Below are 11278 nucleotides of genomic sequence, written 5' to 3' on the forward strand. Positions count from 1 at the left end.
GGGAGGGAGGGCAACTCCCCCCGCTTCAATGGGATGGCTCCATCCCTAGAACAAACAGGTGTGAATACAAACATCCTTGGCCTGAGAACAGAGAAACTAAATGAGAAAAATTCACTGATCACCTTCACTGCAGCTATTATTACCACTATCTCTAGCTCTTGAAAAGAAAGTCACTCTGAGTAGAAATTCAGTTCAATCGGTGTTGCTGATAATATTCAGAAAAGAGATCAAGAAATTAGCTTCTATAAAAAACAGTCCAGCAAACTCATATCTACACGTTTATAAAAGCACTCTCAAGCCCACAGCTGAAAAGGAGAGTGATATACATTTGATACTTATAGGCTAACAGAATTATGCTCATTTTCAACGATGAAAACAAGGGGTCTTCTGATAAAAAAAGATTTAACCTTTTCTTATCTTGTATTTTCATAGTAATACGGTATCTTGTACTATAGTAATTGCACTAAGTATTCCACATTGAATAAAAATTAACAGTATGCCATTGAAAATAATCAACTACAAAGAGCATTCAGAATAAATTTTCATTAAGGTCTGATAGAATTGAAATCTTATGAGTTAAGTTTATTTGTAATTTATTTTATTTTATTGTCTTTGTGCGGACAAAGCACCAAACTATTTATAGTAATAACGCCAGCACCCAATTATACTGGAATCTAAGCACTCAGGGCACATTTTCATCCCCACATAAAACTAAAGGCAATGAAAATGCAAAATAAACCCATATTAAGATAAATATCCTCCAGGTATCTAAAAAAATTTTAATTCTATCATTTGTGATTTATACATATGATGATGCCATAACTGACTTTTTCTAAAGTTCAAAAGCTGGCTGCCATGTTAAAAAATGCTTTATTGAGAATTCTTCAATTATAACAAAAATGTCAAAATAATACGTTAAATCTATTTGAAAATATTAATCTATTTTATAGCACTTTGCAATATTGCTAACTTCTAATAAAAGAATATAGATTTAATATTTATCAAAGACTCAAACTTTATCAAGAATACTTCAACTATCAGAAAAGGAAAAAAAAACGTTCCAATAAAACAAACTCCTAATTTCACTAAGAGTATGTACCAAGATCATTCTGTAAAAAGAAAGATTCTTCCGTTCACAGAGTGGTCACCTGATATACAGCAATTTGAAACAATCGCCCATAGTTTGTTTTTCTGTGGAAGAATGAATTGCTGCCAAAGAGGGGAAAGGAGATGGTTTGCCAGTTGGTGCAAAAAAGGAACTGAGCCACTCATCCACACAACAAGCACAGAAATCTCACCATCACCAAGCCAACAAAAGTGGGACCAGCAAAAGCTTAGCAACAAGCCTCTTTTCCTATCTTCTATAAAGACTGTCTCAGACTCCACATTACCCTTTTATAATATCTCTTCTTTTCTCCCTCAAGGCTGCCATGCTTTGATATTCATTTCAGCCACGTTTCACCCATATAACCACGGAGAGGGCCATGTTATCTACCCAGCATTAATGTACTTCCAGAAATGCCCTCCCAAACCAAGGGACAAGGAGAGAGGTAGAAGATGAGGGATACTTAATATCATAAGAAATGCTTAAATGTCCATAGTGAAAATAAAAAATATACTTTCTCTAAAAAGCATCCAAATCAGAAAGAAAGAAGTAAAATTGTCACTAATTGCAGAGGAAATGATATTATGTAGAGAAAACCCTAAAGACTCCACCGTAAAACTATTAGAATAAACAAATTTAGTAAAGTTGCAGGATACAAAATCAATATACAAAAATCTGTTATGTTTCTGTAAACTAACAATGAACTATCAAAAAGAGAAACTAAGAAAATCCTACTTACAATTAAAACAAAAACAATAAAAATTAAAATACCTAGGAATACTTTTTTTTTTTTTGGCCACACGGTGCAGCATGGTAGTTCCCAGACCAGGGATGGAACACATGCCCCCCTGCAGTAGGAGCATGGAGTCTTAACCACTGGACCACCAGGGAAGTCCCCACCTAGGAATAAATTTAACCAAGGAGGTAAAGGAACTGTATACTGAAAACCATAAGACATTGATTAAAGAAATTGAAGACAAAAGTAAATGGAAAAAAATTCTATGTGCATGAATTAAAAGAATATTGCTAAAATGTCCGTACTTCCCAAAGCAATCTGCAGATTCAATGCAATCCCTATCAAAATTCCAACAACATTTTTCACAGAAATAGAACAATCTTAAAATTTATATGGAACCAAAAAAGACCCTGAATTGCCAAAGCAGTCTTGAGAAAGATGAACAAAGCTGGAGGCATAATTTAAAACTATATTACAGGGACTTCCCTGGCGGTCCAGTGGTTAAGACTCCATTCTCCCAATGCAGGGGAACTAAGATCCCACATGCCGCATGGCATTGCCAAAACAAACAAACAAACTATATTACAAAGTAATATAGTAATCAAAACGGTGAACGTCATTTAAAGAAGACACATGGATCAATGGAACAGAACAGAGAGCACAGAAAGAAACCCATGCGTATATGGTCAATTACTTTATGACAAAGGATGCAAGAATATACAAGGGGAAAATGACAATCTCTTCAATAAGTGGTGTTGAGAAAACTAGACAGCCACATGCAACAGAATGAAACTGGACCCCTATCTTACACCATACACAAAAATTAACTCAAAATGATTAAAGACTTGAAGTAAGAACTGAAATCGTAAAACTCCTAGAAGAAAACATAAGTAGTACATGCCTTGACATCAGTCTTTGCGATGATTTTTTTTTTTAACTTGATCCCAAAAGCAAAAATAAACAAGTGGGACTACAGCAAACTAAAAAGTTCTGCACAGCAAAGGAAACCATCAACAAAATTAAAAGGCAACCTAGCAAATGGGAGAAAATACTTGTAAATCATATACCTAATAAGGGGTAATATCCAAAATACATAAAGAACTCATACAAGTCAATAGCAAAAAAAACAAAACAACAACAAAACACACACACACACAAAAAAAAAACCCCAAAAAAACACCAATTCATTAAAAAAAAATGGGCAGAGGATCTAAATTGACATTTTTCCAAGGAAGACATACAGATGGCCAACAGGTATATGAAAAGGTGCTCACCATCATTAATCTCAGGGAAATGCAAATCAAAACCAAAATGAAATATCACCTAACACCTGTTAGAATGGTTATTATCGAAATAACAAGTATTGGCAGAATGTGGAGAAAAGGAACCCTTGTACACGTTGGTGGGACTGTAAATTGGTGCAGTCCAGATGTAGAGAACAAACGTATGGACACGAAGGGGGGAAAGCCGCGGGGGGGGTCGGGGGGGTGGTGTGATGAACTGGGCGATTGGGATTGACATGTATACACTGATGTGTATAAAACTGATGACTAATAAGAACCTGCTGTATAAAAAAATAAATAAAATTTAATTTAAAAATTAAAAAAAAACTGACTTGTATGTATGTTATAAACGGGAGAATTTTATGGTATGTAAATTGTATCTCAATAAAGCTGGTTAAAAGTTTTTTCCTTAAAATAAATAAATAAATTGGTGCAGTCACTATTTAAAACAGTATGAAAGTCTCACAAAAAAATTTAAAATAGAATTACCATATGATACAGCAACTCCACTCCTGGGTATTTATACAAAGAAAATGAAAACACTAATTTGAAAAGATATATGTATCCCCATGTTCACTGCAGCACTGTTTACAACAGCTGAGACAAGGAAGCAACATAAATGTCCATCAATGGATGAACGGATAAAGAAAATGTGGTGTTTATATACAATGGAATATTATTCACCCATAAAAAAGAATGAAATCTTGACATTTGGGACAACATGGGTAGACATAAGGGCATAATTTTAGTGAAATATGTCAGAGAGAGAAAGACAAAAATACTGTATGATCTTACTTATATGTGTAATCTAAAACAAAACAAAACAAAACAAAAAAACCGAACTCATAGATACAGAGAACAAATTAGTGATTGCCAAAGTTGGGGGGAGCAGGGAGATAGGTGAAGGTGGTCAAAGGTACAAACTTCCAGTTATAAAACAAGTTCCTGGGGACGTAATGTACAGTAAGGTGACTATAGTTAATAATACCGTGTTGTCTATCTGAAAGTTGTTAAGAGTTGATTTTTAAAGTTTTTGTCACAAGGAAAAAAATATGTAACTACGTATGGTGATGAATGTTAACTAGACTTATTGTGGTGATCATTTTGCAATATAAGAAAATCTTCTCAGACAAAAGAAGTGAGCGGGGCTTCCCTGGTGGCACAGTGGTTGAGAGTCTGCCTGCCAATGAGTGGCCCCCGCTCGCCGCAACTAGAGAAAGCCCTCGCACAGAAACAAAGACCCAACACAGCCATAAATAAATTAATTAAATAAAATTAAAAAAATAAGTGAAAATACTGATCCCTTGATTTTTTAAAAACGAAGAGGGGGAAGACGTGTGTGTGTGTGTACACTCATCTAAGAGCTTACCATGGGCAAAGCACTATGGGAATTATATAAGTACTCTCATTCCTCATAAAAGCTCCATGAAGTAGACACCATTACTAATGACTCCCTTTCTACAGCAAGGAAACTGAGGTCTGAAGAATGTAAGCTAACAAAGCTAGTATTGAAGAAGCTGAGTTACGAAACCAGGTGATGTGATTTTTTGGCCCATACTCTTAAAAGGCATCACACTTACATTATTCAAAATACATACACCCTGAAAGGGACGTGTACTCCGTAGCTTTTTGTGTGAAAGTAAAAGAAAGGTTAGTGGAAAGATATCACGGAATAAAAGACAAATTGTTTTGGTTGTTACTGTCTTTAAGCCAGGGGAATGTGTAAATGATGGTTAGGAACATAGGACTGGTTTAAATCCCACCTTTGCCTTAGTCACATGATTAACAGTTTGTTACCGAATCTGTAAACCCGTTTCCTTCTCTGCAAATGGGAATAATTATACCGATCTCACCTCTTCTTTAAAACTGAGTCCTATTTGTATTAAGATTTTTAAAAATACAAAAGAGGCTTATAATTTTTTTAACGTACTTAGTAAAATGCAACTGTTGCTATCACCCAAGTATTAAACATATCTGAAACTACTGATGGACACACCCACTTCTATTCAGAAAAGTTAGGAGTTTCTAAAAATTGTTCTCATTGTAACTGCAATTAGTTACTTGAGAATGTATCTAAAGAACATTGTTATGTAACCACTTGTCCTAAGAATGACAGAAGACTTTTGAGGAAGTTAGTATGTCAATTATCTAACTGGTTAACAATAACTGAGGTTGGATTATGTATCCAGCTCTTTGATAAAAACTATAAAGGATACATGGTCTCTGACTCCAGGAGTTGATAATCTAATTGTTAAAACAAAAGTATAAAACATAAAAGTTAATTAAAAGGAAAGATATTTATGTTTTATGATCCACAAGGGTGACAGAAAAAGATGAGTATAAACTGGAAGATAAACGTTTGGTGAGACCCTGAGCTAGCCTTTAAGAGTAATTAAGATTTAGACTGGTAAAGAGACAGGCATTTCTGTTGAAAGATAAGCATGCAAAGTGACAAAAACAAACATGATGCCCAGGGGACAAGTGAAGAGGTAAATCTAACTATTAGGATGATATGGAATAAATTTCAATTGGCACATAGTTTATAAAAGAAGTGGCTTGAAAGTCTGGTTGAGGAGTTTAGACTTGCAATAATAAGCCACTATAACAAAGTTTTTAATATAAATCTTTAAATAATATTTAAATATAGTCACATTTCCTAAATTAGAAATAGTCACAGTCAAAACAAAGTATGCTTTATATTTCATTGAATTTTACTTTTAAAAAACTCCAATGTTAATAGTTTTATATTTAAGAAACTTACAGTTTAGAGGTGAATACTGAAACATCTACAGATAAAGTGAATTTGCTTTGCTTCAAGATAATGAGAGGGGAAAGGTGGGTGACCTTGAGCTGTAACTGCTGAAGCTTGATGATAGAGGGAATGTCTTTATACCATTCTGGCCACCATAATTTTATAGGCTTAATACTTTCCATTACAGTGGGTTTTTTTCCTTAATCTACTAAATTAGAGTAGTACTGGGAAAAGATCAATATTCACATAGTTGATTAACTGTATTCTAATAAAACGAAATTTGTTTTTTGCAACCACTTAAACATGATAAAACACTGACTGGATGAAACAGATTATTAGGGTCTACAAATCAAAGCTTTACAAACCAGGGACTTCCCCGGTGGTCCAGTGGGTACGACTCCGCGTTCCCAGTGCGGCGGGGGGTGCTGGGAAAGATCACTGGTCAGGGAACTAGATCCCACACGACGCAACGAAGACCCGGCTCGGCCAAAATAAATAAATATATATAAATAAACATTTTTTAAGAAAAGCTTTACAAACTAAAAGTTAGTTCAAGAAATTCTGCTTGCTTCAGAGAAGCTTTCATAGCTGTTGTCAATTTTAACTCAAACTAGTTTTACTATAGTACTTATATTTTTCACTTTTTTTTTTTTTTTGCGGTACGCGGGCCTTTCACTGCTGTGGTCTCTCCCGTTGCGGAGCACAGGCTCCGGACGCGCAGGCCCAGCGGCCATGGCTCACGGGCATGTGGGATCTTCCCGGACCGGGGCACGAACCCGTGCCCCCTGCAACGGCAGGCGGACCCCCAACCACTGCGCCACCAGGGAAGCCCTCACTTTTTAATTTTTTTAAAGTATCTTGTTAAGATATTGCGAATCAAACACAAACCCAATGCACTATTATTAAGGAGAAGTTAATAATCTTAAACCACTTTGCTTTGTGGTTTCAGAAACGTAAACTTCTGTGCAGTGACAATGTTAACACTACCCTGTAGCACACATCCCAACACAAGTTGCTACCAGCAACACATGGTGTTACCCACCCCCACCCCCACCCCCTAAAAAGAAGAACGATAGCAGGGACTGATTCAATTTTTATTTCTTCCTGTTACCCACAAACAAGTAGTAATATGACATGTTTCAATAAAGCAGGCAAAATTAACCCTCTTCAGAAATAGATGACCTCCGCAACAAACTCCTGAACTCTTGCAAAGGAATAATCTGCTTTCACTCTGGCTCAAAGATATTTTACGTAAAAGCAACTTTCTTCTCTGTGTGTATTTCTTGAATTTCACCGATAAAGACAAACATTTATTAAGCCCAGCAATGTATATTACTCATTTAATTATCAATGCAACCTTATCTTACAGATGAAGAAATAGGCTTAGAAAGATTAGGTCCCTTTGTGCAAAGTCCCAGTGATTACATGTCAGGCAGGATCAGAACCTACATCAATGATACCAAAGTCCATGCTCATAACCACCTCCCTATATTGCCCCCCCCCCGCATAAAATTAAACTATGGTCTATGGTCAATGGTGTATATTATGGACATAAAGATGCTCATATAACCTGACAAATTTAAAGCAAGCAGCAAATCTTAAAGTAGACTTAGGGAGTGATTAGCTTTTTAATAAATTTCTAATTCAAGAGGATATAATTTATAAATAAAAGATTAAGTGATTTTTATTTCTTATTTTACTATATTTCCCATATAGGTTTACAGTGAGAAAATACTGAATCAGTAAGTCAATTTTAGTTTCAAATGAATTTTTCTGATATTGAATGACACCCTCTAAGTTTCACGAAATTTCTTCTGTAAATGAAAGGAAAATTTCCTATTGAGATTGAAAGAAAAAGTGGTCATTTCATTATCTACAAAGTTAAGGAACAGTAAACAAAAATATTGCTTTTAAATGTTAAAACTAACCAATTCAATCTTGGAGCAAAATATTTACCATTACAGAGAATCAGAGGTCCTCAGAGGAACACTGATGAGGTCTCAAACACTTCCAAACAGTGAATGAGAACCATCTGGCTAACTCCATTTTCCGAAGTTGTTTGATTTTAGTAACGAGGGTAAAGGCCTTCTTTTGCATTTATGCAAACCTCCCCCTCCTCCCCGCCGCCCCCCCACCATGTTTACATGAACGGCTAACTTATTTATCTGACGTTTTCTCTCTCCTGGCTCTAGTCTGTTCATACTTACTACATTATTGAAGTAATACACAAAATTCGGACAGTCCAACAATGACAGTCTGGCAAGTTAGTCTGCAAAGCATCTTGGCATGCAAACATAAATGGTCAAAATATTTTCCTGTTAGCGGTACAACTCGCCTAAACCTCACCCAAACAAAGAGAAAATGAAGAACTTAATAAAAATGCCCATAGGAAAGTCTCCTTGGGTGTTTTGGAAAAGGGAGGGTGCAGCCAAAGTCCCCTGGGAAAATGTAAGGCTTTTTATTTTTCTCCTGGATGCCTAGTCAGTTGGCTGAGCCGTGTGTGTGTGTGTGTGTGTGTGTGTGTGTGTGTGTGTGTGTGAGAGAGAGAGAAGTGACCCTGCTGTGTGTGTGAAGTGACCCTGCTGTGTGTGTGTGTGTGTGTGCGTGTGTGAAGTAACCCTGCTGTGTATGTGTCTGTATGTGTGTGTAGGAAGTGACCCTGGTCTGAACTCTCTGCTGAGCCAGTGTGTGTGTGTGTGTGTGTGTGTGTGTGTGTGAGAAATGACCCTGCTGTGTGTGTGTGCGTGTGTAGGAAGTGACCCTGGTCTGAACTCTCTGCTGAGCCAGTGAAATGCGGGTGAATTATCGATCTGCCGTGGGAATCGGATCTCTCTAGGTCTTCCCTCCTCTACTACTTGCCAGCAGCAGGAACCGAGCGCCGAAATGCTCTGACTCCAGGACAAATCACTTGGGTCACCTCGGCGACACTGTCCACGCAGCCCCCCGCCCGTTTCGCCTGCGAAGCTGACGCAGGTAAGCGCTTTTAATGATCCCCCTGTGACAGACGTACGAGCTACAGGGTTTCACTGCTGTGAAAGAGCCATCCCGAGCGCGCTTCCAACAGAACGAGACCCTCGGCACTGAAGTGCACACGGCTGCAGTCACATCCCTCACCAAATCCATTCTTCCCTGAGACGCGACAGCGTCACACATGGTGGCACTTACAGCACACGCACACGGGCCCGCACCTCTCTCCCAGCTTCTCTTAAGACACATTTGGAGCAACCGCTGACCCACACGGTCACACACGCACCCCTGCTATCCCCACCATCTCCTGCCCCACCGCCCTACAAAGCTTGCGCAACAGCAAAGAAAATGAAGCGTGGGGGCCCCCAGTCCTGCTCACGGTCTGCCCCCCAAAGTTTCAAGTGCACGCTGCGCGCCCGCAGCCCAAGCCCCCGCCGAGGCGGAGAAGAAAGAAAAGGGGCGGGCGCGGGGTTCCGCCGGCAGGCGCCCCGACGGGGCGCGCCTCTGGGGGCCCGGATTTCCCCCTGTCCTCCCCCACCCCCAGCAGGATCCACCGGGCGGAGCCCTCCACGGCCGCCCGGGAACAATGCCCCGGCCCAGACCCCCGCCCCGCCGCCCCCACTCACCACCCAAGTCAGCGCCCCGAGGCCGCCAGCTCCCGCGCCGCTGCCGCCGCCGCCGCCGCCCGCCTTGGCCATGGCGCGCTCCTCCGCTCCCGGCCCGAGGCCGCCGCTCCGCCTCCCGCGGGCCGCCCGGCCCCGCCGCTCCGCACCGACCGCGCGCCCGCCGCTCTTCTAGCGGCGCCGCCCCCCGTGCCCCATCGCCGACCCCGGGGCGGACGCCCGGCCGAGCCCGCCGAGGAGGCCTCGCCGCCCGCCGCCCTCAAACTCGAGGCGCGCGGCCGCGGCGCCCGGGCCTGCGCGGCCGCCGAGGAGGCGGCGCCGGAGCAGGAAGCGCGGAGGCCGGCGGTGGGCGGTGGCGCTGCTTCCTCCCCGCCGGGCCGGCCGAGGCCCCGAGCGCGGGCGTCCGAACGCGGCGGGGACGCGGTGGCTCCCTGTCCTTCCTCAGGCTCCGCGGAGGCCGCCCTCGGGGAGCGGAAGCAGGGTCGCCGCCGCCGGCGCCTAAGCCGCTTGTGTCGGCCGCGCCACAGCCCGACTTCTTCACATCCACTCGCCGAGAGGGACAATAAGCGGAGCCGCCGCGGCCGCGGTCGCCTCCCTCCTGTCCGGCATAACACCGCACACACTCGCACCCCGGGGAGGGCTGGGGTGGCCGGGGGAGGGCGGGCGGGAGCAGCGGCCGCCCCGCTGTCACTCACGCCGCGGCGCCCAATCGGCGCCCCGTCGGCCAACCTATCGGCCAATCCCAAATTCCCAAGCCCCCGGAGGGGCGGGACCCGAGCGGGAATCGTCATTGCGGGTAGCAACCGAAGGGAAGACTTGGGGTTTTTTGTTTGCGTGTGTGTCTGAGGGTTTTCCGTTTGAAGGCAGAGCAGGGGCTGCAGTCAAGGGTCATTTGAGGGCGGCAAAGGGAAAAGGTCGACTTGGCCTTGGGTCGATTTTAATCCTCCGACCGCGCTGTTTACTCTAGCCCTGAGGGCGAAGCCCAGGCCCTTCCTTGCCCGGGGCCGTGGGAGGGGGCGGGGAGGGGGCGGGGAGGGGGCAGGAAGCAGTCGGGAGCCGCCGTCCCAAAGGGAAAGTATTTTTAAAGAGCGGTTGTAAACCGCAGGCGGGACGTTGCAGATCACTGGTGCAAGGAGGGCCCCGTGACCCTGGCCTCCCGAGGCCCCGAGTGGACGCTGCTGTGGAAGAATCCTCTGCTCAGACCTCCCCTCCTCCATCTCCTCCCGCCCTTTCCTCCCCTCACCGCGAAAGAGACCCGGTGTGTTTCAAGAAAACTGCTTTTAAAAAACTTAAATGATACGGGACGCACAGAGAACGTTCCCGGGAAAGAATGCCGGGTGGGCCGAGGGTTCCGAGTCTACTCTTTGTTGACCTTCTCTCTTTTCTGAACAATGAGGACATGTCACTGTCACGTTCCATTCTCTTCTGTCCAGAACCGTGCCTTCTGTCTCTAAGAGTACGTTTAATTCTTTAATGTCCCAGTGCACGCACCAAGGAATCATGTCATTCACATCAAAGCTTTCTAAGGAAGAAAATCACCCACACAGCCGCAGCACGGTCTGGCAGAGGAAGATGGCTTGGCTTTGTCCTGCTTTTGGATGGAAATCCATGCCACACTCCGCCACCCTGTACCAGGCTCTGCCGTGGGCTCCAAATAAAACCGGGGCCCCTGATTTCAAGTCACTGATAGCCTGACTTGTGAGACAAGCTAAGAGGGAGTTATCACCAACATGCTTACTTGAGGGCATGAAGTGCTATCAAATCGTTGGGACAAGAGAGCTTTTTAAAAAGATGAAAACCTTATTGCTGCCT

General features: G+C 42.8%; 1 protein-coding gene across 3 annotated transcripts in view; it reads right to left on the reverse strand.

Annotated features, from left to right (window-relative positions):
* The window catches only part of TOP2B (DNA topoisomerase II beta), a 66826-nt gene extending 56742 nt beyond the window's left edge, over nt 1-10084 (reverse strand). For 2 of the 3 annotated variants that reach the window (XM_060011563.1, XM_060011562.1), the window contains exon 1: nt 9470-10083. In XM_060011563.1, coding sequence (XP_059867546.1) covers nt 9470-9541 — 72 coding nt within the window. In that variant the 5' untranslated portion in view covers nt 9542-10083. Of the gene's footprint in view, nt 1-9469 lie in introns of all 3 variants that reach the window. The other variant, XM_060011564.1, reaches the window with a different exon arrangement.
* Between the last annotated feature and the right edge of the window lie 1194 nt (nt 10085-11278).

The sequence above is a fragment of the Delphinus delphis genome, chromosome 4 (genome assembly GCF_949987515.2).
Source record: "Delphinus delphis chromosome 4, mDelDel1.2, whole genome shotgun sequence".
Lineage (NCBI taxonomy): Eukaryota > Metazoa > Chordata > Mammalia > Artiodactyla > Delphinidae > Delphinus > Delphinus delphis.